Here is a 16,368-nt window from a genome sequence, read left to right as displayed (position 1 = left end):
TGGAATTAAAAAAAAAAAAAAAAAAAGTTTGACCACGTGGAATTAAAAATAATACGATATATTCATATGTGTCGAAGACTTACAACAGTGACGACAGTCGCGTGTTGCCGGAGGGAGTTCATAGTTGGAGCTTGGAGAGATGAAATCTGCTGATGAAATCACAGCTTCTCTTCGTAAGACTTTGTACTTGATTTCGATAATTTTTTCACTTTAACATGCTCTATTTGAAATTTGAAAATGGAAATGAAATCTTACACTACCTTCTTCCGCTTCCACCTCTTTTCTGCCGTTTCTCTGTTGCAAAGTCAAACTGAATTACCTATGTGCAGTTCCCCGGAATCAAAGCCACCGATCTCATGCCTCGGACGAACTCTCCGGCGCCGAGAACTCTCCCATCGAGCAAGTAGCTCTAACCGTTCCAATCACCGACGACCGAACCCTCCCAGTAGTCACCTTCCGCATGTGGACTCTAGGAACCCTAGCCTGCGCACTCCTCTCCTTCCTCAACCAGTTCTTCTGGTACCGCAGGGAACCTCTGTCCATCACATCCATCTCCGCACAGATTGCCGTGGTCCCACTCGGCCACCTCATGGCGACGGCGATTACCAATCGAGTGTTCTTCAAGGGCAAAAGGTGGGAGTTCACTCTGAATCCAGGGCCCTTCAACATCAAAGAGCACGTTCTGATCACCATCTTTGCCAACTCCGGTGCCGGCAACGTTTACGCGATTCACATCGTTAGCGCCGTTAAAATATTCTACAAGCAGAATCTAACCTTCTTTGTGTCGTTACTGGTGGTTATAACGACGCAGGTGTTAGGATTTGGATGGGCCGGGATTTTCCGGCGTTATTTGGTGGAGCCGGCCGCCATGTGGTGGCCGCAGAATCTGGTACAAGTTTCGCTGTTCAGGTACGTCTCTGTCCAAAGAATGATAAGATCTAGCGGTAAGATGCCACGTTTTCCTCATAGTCGTGTAGCAGTAAATGAAGGGTAGTAAATGAGATTCCATTAGATTCCTGATGCCCCAGAGTTTCCTAATTCTCAGGAGCTAATGAAAAGGGTGAATCTCTACTTGTCCACATGAAAAGCCATGGGCTTGGCCCTTGGGCTGGGCCTGGATGGCTAGAAGTGTAGGGGGCATCTCCTTCAGCCTTCAGCTAATAGAAACTTATTATTTTCTGAATAATACTAAAAATTTTAATTGCTTACTCAACCTGATTTTTCAAAAGATCACATATATGGGATCGTATGAAACAAGTCCAACAGGTCCAATAGGTCCTATGATACCCATGACTGCATCAACATAGTTAATAGTAACTCAAAACTGGGATTTTTTTCACCTATCCGATGTGCGATATCATAATATCCCATGTAGACATCCTTACAGAGCTGAACACACAATGCTAATATTGAGGTCGGGAATTGACTATACTTTCCTAATTCTTAAGAGCAAATGAAAAGGGTAAATCTCAAGTCATACTAGGTCCACACGAGCAGCCATGGGCGTGATGACCCTTGGGCTGGGCCTGGATGGCTAGTAGGGTGCATCTGCTGCAGGCTATAGCTAATGGAAATTTATTATTTTCTGAGTTTTTCTAAAATTTTTAAATTGGTTGTTCAACTTAATTTTTCAGAAGATCACGTATATGACATTATATGTAATGTCGTACTTTCAAACTTGTAGATATCATTTGTTATGAGTTCAATGGGCATTCATGACTTTAACATGTTTACATGGTTAAGATGAACTCTCCCATGTTCACATCCGTTGCAGATCAAACAAATAAAGATCTACATTGAGGTTGGAGATCGGCTTTAATATCATTTTATAAGGATTCACTCTCAATGTGTAGATGCTTTCTAAAGCTGTGATAATTCATTGAGTTAGTATTTACATAGTTAGGAACGGGTTGTTACATTGTATGTGTTCCAACAAAAAATTTCAAAGTTGGTGACTGATGTTATTTTTCTCCTTTTGTTTTTAAATGGTTCCCCTTTTTGAATAGCATATTCAATCAACACTCACCCGTGTTTACCTTCTTCGCAGGGCATTGCATGAAAAAGAGAAGAGAATTAAAGGTGGATTAACGCGGAACCAGTTCTTCCTCATTGCCTTTATTTGCAGCTTTGCTTACTATATCTTTCCAGGCTACCTCTTCCCCATGTTGACCTCCCTCTCCTGGATATGCTGGATTTTCCCTACTTCCGTCTTAGCTCAACAGCTAGGTTCTGGACTTCATGGTCTTGGCATTGGTGCTATTGGGTTTGATTGGTCCAGCATATCCTCTTACCTTGGTAGCCCACTTGCTAGCCCATGGTTTGCCACTGCCAATATTGCTCTTGGATTTGGTCTTATCATGTATGTCATCACCCCAGTTGCTTTCTGGTTCAATGTCTACAAAGCCAAGGCCTTCCCCATATTCTCTGATGACCTGTTCATAGCTACTGGTCAAAGATACAACATCTCAGCCATTATAGACTCAAAATTCCATGTTGACATTCAAGCATATGAGCGTCAGGGTCCTCTCTATCTCAGCACCTTTTTTGCTATGTCGTATGGTGTTGGTTTTGCTTGTCTCACTGCTACTGTCGTTCATGTCTTCCTCTTCCATGGAAAGTAAGTCACTGCTTCTCAGGTTCATCCATTTTATTTTGCTATTAGGATTGGTTTTTCATGGGCTTATGTCTTCACTTAGTTGTTCATCCTTCATCATCACACAGTTGTAGATCACAGATTTTGAAGCCACTTTACCTATTACCAACTGCATTTGAAAGGGAATTTGTGGCAATGCTTTAGAGTTTGTTTGTAGCATCCTTCAAGAACCATGTTCGGTAGTGCAGAGTTGGTCTTGAAGCTAACTGTATTATTAATCTCTTTTCATCATCTTTAAGCATGCAATAAACTCCTAACCCTGTAGGATTTCTCCACGAAGAAGTTGCCAGACATTCCCCTTATAACCCAAGTTTCTTTCTCTACCTCTGTTTCATGCATCAAGACTGTCAAATATAGACAAGATCCACTAGGATGCACATTGTAGTCTGTTATGTGAGTTGACTCAACTTTTTCATGTGTGTAGAGAAATATGGCAACTAAGCAAGTCTGCATTCCAAGAGAACAAGATGGATGTCCACACAAAGCTCATGAGAAAATACAAGCAAGTCCCTGAGTGGTGGTTCATGTGCATCCTTTTCGTAAACATTGGGGCAACCATATTTACTTGCGAGTATTACAATAATCAACTCCAATTGCCATGGTGGGGCATATTGCTAGCATGTGGCCTTGCTATATTTTTCACTCTTCCTGTTGGAATCATTACTGCAACAACAAATCAGGTACGTGTCCATGCTAATTTACTTATCCTGCATTCATTATTCAATAGTATCAGCTCAGATGAATTTGTTTTGGATATCGGACTTTTCCCTTCTTCTATATGTAATCCTTGATGCTTGCTTAAATTGATTTCAGACTTGTAGTCGTTTATAAATTTAATACAAATATGTGACTATATGAGAACTCGAGTGGTAGTGGTTATTTGCTTCCTAACTTGGCCAATCCTGCATTGGTGAACAGACACCTGCTTTAAATGTGATCACAGAGTATATCATCGGGTACATTTATCCAGGATTTCCTGTCGCCAACATATGTTTTAAAGTTTATGGGTACATAAGCATGAAACAGGGGATCGCCTTCCTGCAAGATTTCAAGCTTGGCCATTACATGAAGATTCCTCCTCGAACAATGTTCATGGCACAGGTTAGTTTTCTTTGTTCCCTTGTGTTCCTTCCCCATTGGAAAAGAATAAAAGAAAAGCAATTTCCTCTAGATGCTCAACAAGATCCTGGTTAGCAAAATGATAACTATTTGTACAATTATTTTTGCCTTTGACCCTTATGATGATCTTATATCAGATAGTCGGTACCATAATAGCAGCATTAGTTCATTTGGGAACAGCGTGGTGGCTTATGGAAACCGTCCCAGACATATGCGACAGGGCACTGCTGCCAGCAGGCAGCCCATGGACTTGCCCTGGAGACCATGTTTTCTATGATGCCTCTGTGATCTGGGGTCTGATTGGGCCCCGTAGAATTTTCGGAGATCTAGGCCACTACTCTGCCATCAACTGGTTTTTCTTAGGTGGGGCTATTGCTCCTCTCCTAGTTTGGCTTGCATACAAGGCATTCCCAAACCAGCACTGGATCAGACTTATTACTATGCCCGTGCTCTTAGGTGCAACAGTTAACATGCCCCCAGCCACTGCTGTCAACTATACTAGCTGGATTATCATTGGATTTTTCTCGGGCTTTATCGCTTACAGGTACTACAGAAATTGGTGGAGTCGCCACAACTATGTACTCTCTGGGGCGCTTGATGCCGGGTTAGCCTTCATGGGGGTGCTTCTGTACTTGTGCATAGGGATGGAGCATGATAGCCTGAGCTGGTGGGGAAGCGATCCGGATGGATGCCCCCTGGCTTCTTGCCCAACAGCTCAAGGTGTTGTTGTTAAAGGCTGCCCAGTTATCTGATTGAGGCTTGTAGGAGTGAGTTGTTCATATTATTAGGAGGCTGAAATTTGGGGTTCATGATTCTTCTTCATTGAGTGTGAATATATAAATTACTTCATAATGGTTCTATCCAAATTTGAGATTGATTAGTAATGTGAATAGATTTTATGCATCCAATTTTTGGAAATTTCGGTAGTTGGATGACTTCGTTTTTACCGATTGAGTGAGGGCAGCATTTGGTGATGACACTTGAATTTTTCTCATTATCATGCTAAAAAAAATGAAAAATGACATTTATTGATTACAAGTTACAACAATCAATACACTCGCGTATAGAATACTTGTAACATCCCACGTATTCATAACATTATATATGTAGAGATTCATCTTAATCTTATATAAATATATTTTGAAACTACGAGGATTAAATGATTGGGTGAGAATATTACAAATGGTATAAAAAAAATTTTGTTTGCTAGTGTTTGTATAATTCAAAAATTAAAGCTTTGAGCTTTAAGAAAAATTAATAAATTTATAATGAAAGTTGAAAATTATTTTTAATTGAAATCTAATGTTATTTTTAATTCATAAGTCAAATAATTATTTCCTAAAATGCTATTTTACTTGATAATATTAAATAAAATTCTCAAAAAAAAAATTATTATTTTAATTTGATAAAAATATCTTTAAAATAAATATATTATAATTTTTTTATTATATAATATGAGACACAGATGATGGTAGAATTTTTCTCAAGTGGTAAATACAATATTTTTCATTTTTTAATTAATAATGATTTCACATCCAATATTATATAAATTCACTTATCTTTATTTTAATAAAATTGAATACAAATTTTTAAAGTAGGCATCAATAATAAAATAAAAATAAAGTTACAATTAAATCTAAAATATTTATCACCGAACTATAAATTTACAAAAGTTTAAATATTAAAAATGGAAAACACTAGTGTATTTTATTTAAATAATTTAAAACAACTCCACTCAATATTTTTATAATTAATATAGTATTTCAAAGACAACAAAAATAAAAGAGCATGTTTCCTCTGTGTGATTTAAAAACAATTTTTATTTTCGAAAATATAAAATTATTTTTAAAAAATTTCTAACACTATTTGGTAGTTGATTTCAAAATATATATATATAGAAAATAATTTTTCAAAAACAAATAAGAGTTGTTTTCTCCAATTTTTTAAAAGTAAAAGGAAAATTATGGCTTTAGGCATGGGGTGAAAACGACGTCGTTGGAAGGGAGCTAATGGATGTTGGATTCTGCTACCAAAACCAGAAGAGGAAAGAGTGGGAACGCGATGGAAGCTACGAGCACTATGACCCCGAGGGCCTCGACTCTGAGATGGGAAATTCTTCGGCGCGCCGTTCTTCGTCGACCACCTCCACAACCTGGTTCTTCTCTTCTCCATCGTTGTTCGCCTTCTCACTCACTGCCTAGACGCCTAGGGTTTCAATTCACTGCCTCCTCCTGTCTTTCTTTTCATGGCATAGCCCTTGATTCCTCAATTTCACTTGCAGATGATCAATCTCGAATCGGCATCAATCGTATTTCTAGGAAGACATCTCACGGCTTTAACTTGATTCCTCATCATCTAATGGACGGCCACGATGAACATTTTTCCGGTTCGGATCGTTCCAGAGATGCTCGTATTTGCTATACATTGCCTGTTGAATCAGCTTCTAAACTGTATCTTACGTGAGTTTATAATTTCATTTGTTTTGTTTTATTTTATTTATGCCACCGCTTATCATCCTCTGTTTGGTTGCTAAGAAAAAAGTTAAAATTTTGAACCTTAGGATTTTTCCCCTTCATTGTGTCTAATGCAGCTACTTGGCTTAGTTGGAATGAAGGAAATAGCCTAAAGTCGAAAATTTAATTTCTTCGCATTTGTTTGAAAGGCACACCATTTTATAGAATACGATGGAACGCGGACCTAAGCTGCAGAAGTCTCCTATGGCTCTGACGCAAGGCACAACACTAGACGCACACCTAAGCGAAGTGAAATGCTACTTATAATGTATATCATTGTATAAAATTCAATCCAATCAATGAAAATTTAATATTTCAAACATTTGAAATAAGTATTCAACAAAAAGTAATGAAATTTTATAAATTTTAATATATAAATAAAAATTTCAAGAATAGAAGTGTTTTGAAAAAGAAAAGTAGACTAGGCGTGCCTCTCTAACAAGGTGCGCCTCTCCAACAAGACCCACGTGTTGGCAAGCAAGGTGGTATAATTAGGGAGTGGCATGCCTTTTACAACCTATGTTTCCAAATTCAAGTTTTTTTAGTATATTAAATAAAAACCTCTTTTGGATGTTTGACCTTTTGGTTATGTAACATGTAGAGGTTATTTTGGAACCAAATTAGGATAAGTTTTTATTAATCCTGATTTTTTCAGAAAAAAATAAATTTCTTTTTCTTGTTGATGTTAGTAAATAGTTAGAATTTCAGAACAATTAAACTATGCTTATAACTAGGTAGCATTTCGGAATAGTCAAATTTTGGGTTAGATAATGGCTCTTTGATAATGAATTGATAAAGGTGATTCATTTCTGTCTTTATCATGGTCTCGTTTTTAATATAAAGTGAGTATATTTTGGTATATGATTGTTACTATGCATGGAATTTCATGCAGCCAAAGAGTGGATGACCGTGCGAACCTCAATGATTTTGAGATCTGTAATAGATATGATATTGACAACACTGGGCTTGTTTGTAAGTTCTTTTAATAATTCATGATTTTGCTTCTTAAGAATGATTAATGTCCACCTTAGCCTTTTCTTTTAAATAGTATTATGTTTCGTGATTTGGGCAGCTTTAAATGATTTATATTGTCACAGATACTCTTTAGTGCATACTTGGTATTGCATGGTAAAATCCTTGTCCTGTCAACTGTCCATTTATTTATTTTGTAGATAAGTTCTAAGAACCTTTGGCTCTTTGTGACTAGGATACAGTTAGCTTCTAGTGAAGCATGCACCCTAGTGTTTCTTTTACTTGGAACCCCTCCTCCTGACAGTGTGAAGTATAGTCGCTATTATCATACTTATGTGTCATAATTTTTTCTTTGTTTATATATATATATATATAAGAAATATGCATACATGTAAGAATTGCATATATATTGGAAGAAGAAGTATAGAGCAACTTAGCAAAATTTGAAATTGTATTATATTGATTATCAAAAAATCCACAAAATAGCTTCTTTGAATTTTTAGCAATATTTTTCTATTTCCAAGTTTTAGCAAGTCATATATACTTGTATATATTGTTGGTATATGTGTGTTTTATTCTTCTTTGCTGCTCCAAAGTGAGACATCTGTGGTAGCTAGTTTTTTCCTTTTTTGGAGTGGCCTGAGTGATTCACCTTTTAGTAATCAGAAATCTTCTGAGGTAGCATGGTTCTTTTGTGGGGATGAGACGAAAGAAAGCTTGGAGGGCCACTCCTTTGTGTTTGTTTTGGATGTTGTAGATGGGAAGAAATAGGAGGTCAATTGAAGATACTAAACAGTCTGATCAAGCATTCAAATCTTCCTGTATCTGTATCCTTTTGGATTGGGTTAGAGCATATCTTCCTTGATGATGATAGACTTTGTAGATTGGTTAGACTCTAAGTAGGGAGTGGAAGGTTATTTCTTTTCTCTCATTTTGCTTTCTTAATTGTGGTTATCGTATACATCATGTGTACTTTGGTGCATTTATTTTATCCTTTTGCTTATAAACCACAAATATTGAAAAAAAAATATATATATATTTAATATATTATGCAAAAATTTTATTCATCATCATATTCAATGTCCACATCCAAATTATCAAATGACTTGCTAATATTGATCACAAGAATAAATATACTTAAATTTGAAACTTTCATGTTTGATTTTGATTAGTATGTAGTGTTTTCATGTACGATTCTTTTACATTTCTCTTGCCAATAACAATAAGTATAAGTTTTTTTTCTTTGAAGAATTTTTCTTAGGAACTATTAAAAATAATCAAAGGTATATGCATCATTGTATTATAATTGTGGGGGGGTGAAGGCCTAGCAACAATAGGATGTCCTTAAGATCCGTCAGAAGTCAGGAAGTTGAAGGATTAGATACGGCTTTTTGTGAGGAGGTATTCATGGCGTTGTTGGACTTGAATGGGTACAAGGTTCCCAAGCCCGGATGGTTTCCCTATAGCTTTCTAGCAGTTCAATTGAGATTTTGTGAAAGAAAGTTTTGGGGCTGTTTAGGGAGTTTTATGACCAAGGGAAGTTTAAAAAAAAAGGTTGAATACCACGTTCTTTGTGTTAATTCCAAAGAAAGGGGTTGTTGAAAATTCGAAAGACTTTAAGCCTATCAACTTGGTGGGAAATTTGTGCAAGCTTCTTGCTAAGTCTTGGCCAATTGGTAGAAGAGGGTGGTGGGAAGGGTGATCTCCTAGTGCCAAAATGTGTTAGTAAAGGGAAAATAGACTCTTAATGCAATGCTTATAGCCAATGAGGCTATTGATTCTATGATCAAGCATGGATCCAATGACATAATTTGTAAGCTCAACATTGAAAAGGCATACGATCATGTTAATTGGGACTTCTTGATAGCTATTCTTATTGAGATGGGTTTTAGTCAGAAATGGATTAGATTGAGTTGATCAGATAGTGCAGCTTGGCTCACAAAGTTCTCCATTCTTGTTAATGGGACCGTTGCGGGTTTTTTTTTTTAAAGCTCAAGAGGTTTGAGATTGGGGAGGTGAGGGGTGGAAGTGTCCTATTTGTTGTTTGTCGATGACGTGTTAGTCTTTTATGAGGCCACTCAAAGATGAGTGGTTCATTTTAGCTCGTTACTTATGTGGCTTGAATCTATTTCAGGGCCGAAAATTGACCTGGAGAAAAGTGAATTGATCCCTATAGAGAGGGTAACTAATGTAGAGGTTGTCTTGTGAGTTGAGATGCAAGGTGGGGAAGCTTCTAACTGCTTAGTCGGGATTGCCATTAAGGGCTCCATTTAAAGGAGACTCAATTTGGGAAAGTGTGAAAGATAATTGTGTGCAAAAATTTCGTTATGGAAAATGCAATATATCTCAAAAGGAGGGAGATTGACCTAATTCGAAGCACCTTGTCCAGTCTCCTAATTTGTTTGTGTGCTTGTTTGTTCTGTTTTGTTGTCTGATTTTTTTATTTTTTTTGAGTGGGGGGGAATACTTCTATTTGGAACCTGAACTCAGTAAGTAATAAGTAAATAGATGTATCTGGTTTATTCAAAAAGACATTATTTTTCCTGGATTAGGTGTCCAAAATCATCTTCCATGGGAACCCATGGAACCAAAGGGGATGTTTCATTGACAATTCTAATTCGATTAAATTTCTTCATCTTTTAGATTGTTTTCTGGTCTACATAATATCGCAAGTTTGGTATTTACAGTGCTTGATACTCTGTAATGTTGGTTTTGCATATTTTGATTTGCTAATACCCTTGGCCATTATCTTAGCCAGTCTCCTAATTTGTTGTTGTTTTATAGGTCACTGGCCATCAGAAGATATCCTTGCTTATTTTTGCTTGTCACACACAGATATGTTCAGGTTTGTAAAGTAATATTATGCTGCTCTTTCAAGGACATCATCCATTTGTAGGAGCCTCATCTATTTTTTCCTGTAGTTAGCTTATGATTTTGCTTGGTTTTCTATGTCATGTTTCCTGCATCCTTTGTTTGCCAGGTCTAAAAAGGTTATTGAACTTGGATCAGGCTATGGCTTAGCTGGATTAGTTATTGCAGCAGTCACTGATGCATTAGAAATTGTAATATCAGATGGAAATCCTCAAGTTGTTGATTGTATCCTCTTGATTTAAGCATGGTAATATGCAGGGAAAATCTATGAAGATTCCGTTCTTTTATTTATTTATCATTGACCTAATGCTTTTCATGGAAAATATATGATAGTTCACTGCATTCATTGCATCGACTCTTACTGTGATTGTGAGGATGAACTACATATGATGTAGTTCAGCTACACAAGGAACATAAATAGGGGATTTTTGGGCACAATAACTAGATAAATATTAGTACAAAAATAAAAGAATAGCACATGCAACTTATCGAACTGCCCCATTCACATTATCATAACATGAAGGATCCAGTTTTTTTTTTGTCCTTTTTTTCATGCTATTCTACATGTAGGCTTAAGTTTCTCAGTATGATTTGGGTCCTGAAAATTTTCTCAGTACTTAAACATTGAATAATGTTGTCTACAATCTTGCTACACCTTCTCAAATTCTTTTGTGTTCAGATGGGAGGTTCTTAACATACAGATATTCAGCATAATATTGATGCCAATTGTGGAGCATTTGGTGATACCAGAGTGAAGTCCATGACCTTGCACTGGAATCAAGAAGAAATCTCAAATATCTCTGACACTTACGACATCATTGTTGCAAGTGACTGGTAAGTTTTCATTCTTTCTGAAGATCCCATTTTCATAAGATATGGATCATTTTTCTCCCTAGACTTTATATAAGAAAGTGAACATAATTATTAAATGTGGATCCTTTGATGATATGCCTTGAATACTTCTAAATAAGTAGAAAATCATGTTTAATGCTAGAGGATCTACTTCAATACAAAAGGTTGAAGGATATGGCTCTATGGTGCTACTCATAGTGGGTCTAAGACTTTGCATGTAGACAACACTCGACCTCTCCTTATCTGTCTGCTGCATGCCTTTGATTTCTTTTTCTTCCGCAAATTTATAAATGAGTTTTTCAATCATCAATATCCTGGAGGCCTGTAGACATCCTAGGTTACTTGCCAGCCTATTGAAGCCACTTAATACCTTGTATATAATGCATGAATATATATAGACATGTTTTTATCTTTATGATAAAGTTATTTGCTTTCAAATTTCTTGACTTTGATTTCATTTTGGCAGCACTTTCTTCAAGGAATCTCACAAAGGCCTTGCTCGAACTGTCAAATTCCTACTGAAAAATGGACCCTCTGAAGCTATATTTCTCAGCCCTAGAAGAGGTGATTCATTGGACAAGTTTCTAGATATAATCAAACAGAGTGGCTTGCATTTCAGCATATCCGAAAACTATGACACACAAGTTTGGAAGCGTCATCAAGAACTCATGAATGGTGATGACTCCTGGCCCAACTACGAAATGGATCATTGCTACCCATTATTGGTCAGAATAACACACTAAACTTTAGCCCCTGGCTTAAAAAAGGATCCTTTTCTCAAGCCTTTTTCTTTCCTTAGTTTTCTAAAACTAAGTGGAGAGTTAGGTGCCCATTGTTTTCCTCATTAGTAGTGCATTACACACAGCCGTTCAGAGCTGTTATTCACTTTGCCTTTTTTGAACCTTCATGGAGCCAAGTGGTTGGCATGGGTGTGCGCTAAGTCTTCCTGGAGCACAGGATTTCCAATGTGCAGACATTTAGGGAAGTTAAAATGCGGTACTGGTGTCTAGTCCTTTAATGGGTCCCTTGAACTCTGCCGCAGGTCAGTGTTCACAACTGAACATTGTGTGGGTCCTCTATTTTATTGCTTGCCTATTGGAAAGATAGCATACAGTTATTGGTTTTAATTGATCTAATTTATTAATGATTGTCTTTTTAACTTCATGTAGGTGAGTGCACTGAAACTTTTTGACAGGAAAGAAGATTCCTTATCTTCATTTGAGCCTTGTAATTACATAATTAAGACCTTTTAGAGATAGCCGTCCATGAGTAAACAAAAGACCTTCCACCAAGAGTATGATGCAAAAGAATGTCAAAAGTAATTTGATACCCTGTGGATCAATTAATTGTCAAAAGTAATTAGGGAGTGGGAGGTTTTCCTGCTGCTTTCAGTTTTATGCCGCAGCTCTTGACCTGCATTGGCTGGAATCCTTAGGTATTACGAAACAAAACAATATTCTTATGAGTTCTCTTGCATCCACTTCTCTGCATTGATTGAATTTGTATTTAAATTTCATAACTCAATTTGACTCTGCTTGTTCCTTATCGGCACATACCCAAGAAAACGGATAGGAGAGATTTCGCTGCTTCTTTTTCTAAGAAAGAAAACCAGGATCTTGTATACAGCATCTTAATAGGTTAGCCATAGCTTTTGCGGATGCTGACTTATCAGCACGTTAGAAATTCCTTATGCATCAGTTATTTAACACATCTACAAAGAGGTTTTGGGTTGGTATTACTAAGCTGCCTGTGGAGGGTCCAATGGTGTTTCATCCTTCCACTAGCGTAAACAACTTGGTCTTTTATACTTGCTATCTGTTGTCATGTGAACTGCTGTTCCAAATATTATATTTGTCTCGATTTCCTTTAAATGGTGCTTTGTTGGTCTTTTCTAGGCCTGAAATCATTGGGACTATATTCCATTTCCAGGTTCAAATTCGCTCTCTTACAGCTTGCTTTCGCAAATACTTATCATCCAATTTCGTTCAAGACTGTTGATTGGGTTTCCTCGGGTGATAATTCAATTCTTTATTCTTTTCATCCTCCCGGCCACTAAAGATGGACCATGCAAAAATTTTGTAATCAACATATATGCGGAAAATTTGCATGAAAAGAACCTTTGAAAATGAATGAAGTCGCCCCCTTTTCTTGAAGAAAAAGTACGTTTGTTTTCTTTCTTTGAAGTGCTTGGGCGGTTCACCCCCACACAAGTTGGTTAAGAATCATCTCTCATGTCCGTCTAATTCGAATCTCATCTTGTGCACCCTTGGGGCAAAATTTTGGATCATTCATTTCTTTAGCCTTCTTTTAGCTTTTATTTTCTTGTGTGATAACAACGATGTGTGTAATTTTTGTACCCAATTATTGTGCATTAGGGTCAAGCATATCACTCGACCACAAGTATTTCTCAGCATAGAGCAACCCCACTTTTGTCCCAATCACCCATTGTGACATTCCACCATATAGTGTTAGGAATTAGGATCCTCATGCCGTTGGCCTGCGACTGTAGATGATTACAAGCGGATGAGGTAATTGAGAATTATAATGATATACAAGATAGGGAAAGAGTGGTGGAGGTGCTTTTGTAGCTCCCCCACAATGCTTGCTTGCTATGTGATGCTGCAACTCAGAAAAGAAAAACAAAAACTTACATCATCTTTGTCGGAGTTCACCAGAACCATAATGACAGTTTCCTTTCATTGATGTACAAATGGGATGAAGATCAACGATTTCCTCCATGGATATCCAAAAGATATGTACTAGCAGGGTAGATTCAGTGTTTCAAGCTGCTTTTTCAGATCTAGATTTTGCAAGCTCCTGAAATTAAATTTGATTCCATGTTGTTGATATTGTTCAGCATTATAATTTGGGAGTGGCTTCTCTCTTTTTGACACCATTGAAATTATTTATTTCAGCATGCCAATCATTGTGTTCCCCAGAAATAAAAAAAAAAAAACCCATACTGCATTCTTAAAATATCTTTGAACTGATATGGCTAACTTTTATACAAATTTTATTAATGAAATGCTGTCAGCTCACTCTAAATCATTCTCTCAAAAGGATGATGCGGCCTTAACTAATCTCTAACTGCATCACATCAAGTCTCTATTATTTTAACCATCATTTTTACTTGATGTTTACGCCCTGTCTTTGCAAATAGGGCGAAAGCAAAAGCTCACCTTCCATGGAGGACTGCCCACACCCAGCTAGCGATACCCACACTCACCGATCCCCAATAAACCCATTCTCGTCAAAAGCTCACCCTTTTCTCTTTAAAAAATTCGTCAGAAAGAATCCCCCCAGAAGTCTCCATGACCTCTTTATTTACCTCTTCCTGAAATCCTTTGCTTTTTCTACAAGGGACCATTGAAATTCAACAAAGCAATAAAACATTCAATCTCTCAAGACAAAGATAGAGAAAGGTCATATCATTAATTTTTATTTTTTTATTAAGTATAAACATAAAATATGTAGAATTGGGGGAGTGGGTGATTTTACAAAATGGAAATCATGATTAGCCATCGCTGTCTACCCTACCAAAAAAGGAAGGACTAATGAGAAGATTGCAACAACAAATCCAGAGTGTAGTGTTAAACATGGGTGGCTCCTGGCTGTACCACTGGCACCGGTTGCCAAGTTTGCTAACCAAGAATTGGCTAGCATCGTGCCCTCTGCCGACGCTAAAGCCGATTCTGATTCTGGCCCTGACCCTGACCCTGACCCTGACCCACTATCTGGTGTTGTTCCCGTTTCTCTTGGAGAATCCTTGGAAGATTTTTGGCTGCAGAATGATCAAATTTCAAATTCATTTAGACCCAGTTCAAATTTATGTCGAAATTAACACAAGATTTTAAGTGATTCAATTGTTTTACCTGGGAGAGGAAGGACAGAATGTGATGGTGTAATCGGCTCCGTTACAGGTGAAAGTGCTGGTGGCATCATCATAAGCGTAACTGTATGATCTGGGGCACGCAGACTTGAATATCTCAGAGTACACCGACGGCTTACACGTCGACGGTGTGTTGTAAGCGCCGCTGCAGCAGTACTCCGGGCTGCCGAACGCCTCGCAGGCGCTCTTACACGCCTCACCACCCTCAACCTTCAATTCATTCGGGCACCGGCGATTCAGGTCGGTGACGCACCCGGTGGACGTGCAAGCACCCGATTTGCTGCTGCCTTCGACCATCATTGGCAGATTGTAGCCATCTACGAGACTGACGTCGTAATAGTCTTGACTACCAGAGCCGAGAGTGAACTCAGCGAGTGTCGCCGGCGGGGAAGCTCCAGCGCCGTTGCACTCTACCTGACCGGACCCACAGTCTCCGGTGGCGCATGTACCGTGGCCCGACCCATCAAAATTACAGCCGGTTCTGCCCCAGAAGCGACCTGACCAGCCCGTCGGAGCTTGGAAGCCACGTGAACTACCCTTGGGTAACACAAACCCTGTAGTTTCCAGCTTTGGGCTACCAGCGCTGTCTAGAATTCCCGGCCATACCGTGAAGTCACACCTGTTCAGAAACGTAAATGTAGAACCCGAAACACCTGAAAAGCACCACACCAGATTTTGTAACATTTAGTACAAAAATTCTCAAAATGCGAGAAGCACCCAGAGCCAAAAACAAGGAAAAGCAGGCCTCTTACCTTCAGAAATGAATAAGATGAGAAGAAGACTGAGGACGATGACGAGAGAAGGAGAGGAGGAGGAGAAGACAGAAACTTGACCCATAATGATTCTTTTAATTATCACCTCTTCTCCTGGTTCAGTAGGGAAGACACAATATCTGAGATAATATGAGATAACAGATAATGAGGTGGGGGGATGGTGGGGATTGTCGTCTGAGTTTTGGACTATCTGATTTGGGTTTTTGTGCCTTATACGTCACAAAGGAAGGAACATGTACAGATAGTGTTGCATTGAACCCCAGGAATAGAAGAAAAAGGAAGAAGAAGAGTAACCGATGGAGGCAAGGCTTTTGGGAGCGGCAGACATCAGTGAGAGAGGAGGAATGGAGAAGCAGACCCTTGGCGTTCACCACCCACAAAACCTCCACACTGACTGAAAAAGAGGCCACTGAGAGTGGTAGAGAGAATCTGCCGCATCCCCTCTCTCCTTTATATAAAACGCACACAATCTCACCTCTCCCCTTCCCTCACCCCGCCAATCACCCTTTAGATCAGTGTTATAAAAAAATAACAGAAGAAAGAAGTGATTTTCCATCCGCCTTTTGGCTAGCTGGTGACGTGGCACAATCTCATTAGTTTGCTCAATAGTCGACAGATGTCCTTCATGCAAAGAGAGATGCCCTCTCCCTCTCCTCTGCTGTGACCACTGGGGCCATACAGGGGCATTTTCGTAAATCATTAGGGAAGAGACTGTTCTAGTAGGCC

The 16,368-nt window shown here is 38.3% G+C and overlaps 3 protein-coding genes and 1 long non-coding RNA gene across 8 annotated transcripts; 2 read left to right on the top strand and 2 right to left on the bottom strand.

Moving 5' to 3' along the window:
* Positions 1-37: 37 nt before the first annotated feature.
* Positions 38-342, bottom strand: LOC117912780. The gene is made up of 2 exons (XR_004651039.1): positions 261-342; positions 38-146 (listed from the first exon to the last, which is right to left on the bottom strand). It is a non-coding gene; the product is annotated as an uncharacterized LOC117912780 (long non-coding RNA).
* LOC117912778 (oligopeptide transporter 7-like) lies at positions 83-4,698 on the top strand. Of its 2 annotated transcripts, none has more exons than XM_034827483.1 (6): positions 83-173; positions 330-909; positions 2,048-2,617; positions 3,078-3,333; positions 3,572-3,754; positions 3,910-4,698. In XM_034827483.1, the coding sequence occupies exons 1-6, from the start codon at positions 140-142 to the stop codon at positions 4,522-4,524; spliced, it is 2,238 nt and encodes a 745-aa protein (XP_034683374.1). In that variant the 5' UTR covers positions 83-139; the 3' UTR covers positions 4,525-4,698. The 2 variants fall into 2 exon arrangements, with proteins under 2 accessions (XP_034683374.1, XP_034683373.1); XM_034827482.1 differs by having other exon boundaries at positions 306-909.
* A 1,084-nt stretch (positions 4,699-5,782) lies between these two features.
* Positions 5,783-12,445, top strand: LOC117912826 (calmodulin-lysine N-methyltransferase). Of its 4 annotated transcripts, none has more exons than XM_034827561.1 (8): positions 5,783-5,948; positions 6,054-6,231; positions 7,178-7,257; positions 10,042-10,102; positions 10,238-10,353; positions 10,830-10,962; positions 11,447-11,544; positions 12,150-12,445. In XM_034827561.1, the coding sequence occupies exons 1-8, from the start codon at positions 5,786-5,788 to the stop codon at positions 12,170-12,172; spliced, it is 852 nt and encodes a 283-aa protein (XP_034683452.1). In that variant the 5' UTR covers positions 5,783-5,785; the 3' UTR covers positions 12,173-12,445. The 4 variants fall into 4 exon arrangements, 3 of the variants coding, with proteins under 3 accessions (XP_034683452.1, XP_034683450.1, XP_034683451.1); XR_004651045.1 differs by having other exon boundaries at positions 5,788-5,948; positions 11,447-12,022; XM_034827559.1 differs by having other exon boundaries at positions 5,788-5,948; positions 11,447-12,445.
* Positions 12,446-14,393: 1,948 nt separating this feature from the next.
* On the bottom strand, positions 14,394-16,114 carry LOC117912825 (thaumatin-like protein 1). Its single transcript, XM_034827558.1, has 3 exons — positions 15,622-16,114; positions 14,853-15,522; positions 14,394-14,761 (listed from the first exon to the last, which is right to left on the bottom strand). Exons 1-3 carry the CDS (start codon positions 15,704-15,706, stop codon positions 14,509-14,511), a joined length of 1,008 nt encoding a protein of 335 aa, XP_034683449.1. The 5' UTR covers positions 15,707-16,114; the 3' UTR covers positions 14,394-14,508.
* Between the last annotated feature and the right edge of the window lie 254 nt (positions 16,115-16,368).

The sequence above is a fragment of the Vitis riparia genome, chromosome 4, assembly GCF_004353265.1.
Source record: "Vitis riparia cultivar Riparia Gloire de Montpellier isolate 1030 chromosome 4, EGFV_Vit.rip_1.0, whole genome shotgun sequence".
NCBI lineage: Eukaryota > Viridiplantae > Streptophyta > Magnoliopsida > Vitales > Vitaceae > Vitis > Vitis riparia.
This window is presented reverse-complemented; position numbering and strand designations above follow the sequence as displayed.

Excerpts from the sequence above, each read along its gene's own strand:
- LOC117912778 (XM_034827482.1), top strand. The coding sequence starts at position 140 with ATGAAATCTGCTGATGAAATCACAGCTTCTCTTC. Across the intron at positions 174-305 it reads TGAAATCACAGCTTCTCTTC|TCAAACTGAATTACCTATGT; the intron begins GTAAGACTTTGT and ends TCTGTTGCAAAG. Across the intron at positions 910-2,047 it reads GTACAAGTTTCGCTGTTCAG|GGCATTGCATGAAAAAGAGA; the intron begins GTACGTCTCTGT and ends CCTTCTTCGCAG.
- LOC117912826 (XM_034827559.1), top strand. The coding sequence starts at position 5,834 with ATGGAAGCTACGAGCACTATGACCCCGAGGGCCTCGACTCTGAGATGG. Across the intron at positions 5,949-6,053 it reads TTCTTCTCTTCTCCATCGTT|ATGATCAATCTCGAATCGGC; the intron begins GTTCGCCTTCTC and ends TTTCACTTGCAG. Across the intron at positions 7,258-10,041 it reads TGACAACACTGGGCTTGTTT|GTCACTGGCCATCAGAAGAT; the intron begins GTAAGTTCTTTT and ends GTTGTTTTATAG.
- LOC117912825 (XM_034827558.1), bottom strand. The coding sequence starts at position 15,706 with ATGGGTCAAGTTTCTGTCTTCTCCTCCTCCTCTCCTTCTCTCGTCATC. Across the intron at positions 15,523-15,621 it reads CATCTTATTCATTTCTGAAG|GTGTTTCGGGTTCTACATTT; the intron begins GTAAGAGGCCTG and ends GGTGCTTTTCAG. Across the intron at positions 14,762-14,852 it reads TTCTGTCCTTCCTCTCCCAG|CCAAAAATCTTCCAAGGATT; the intron begins GTAAAACAATTG and ends ATCATTCTGCAG.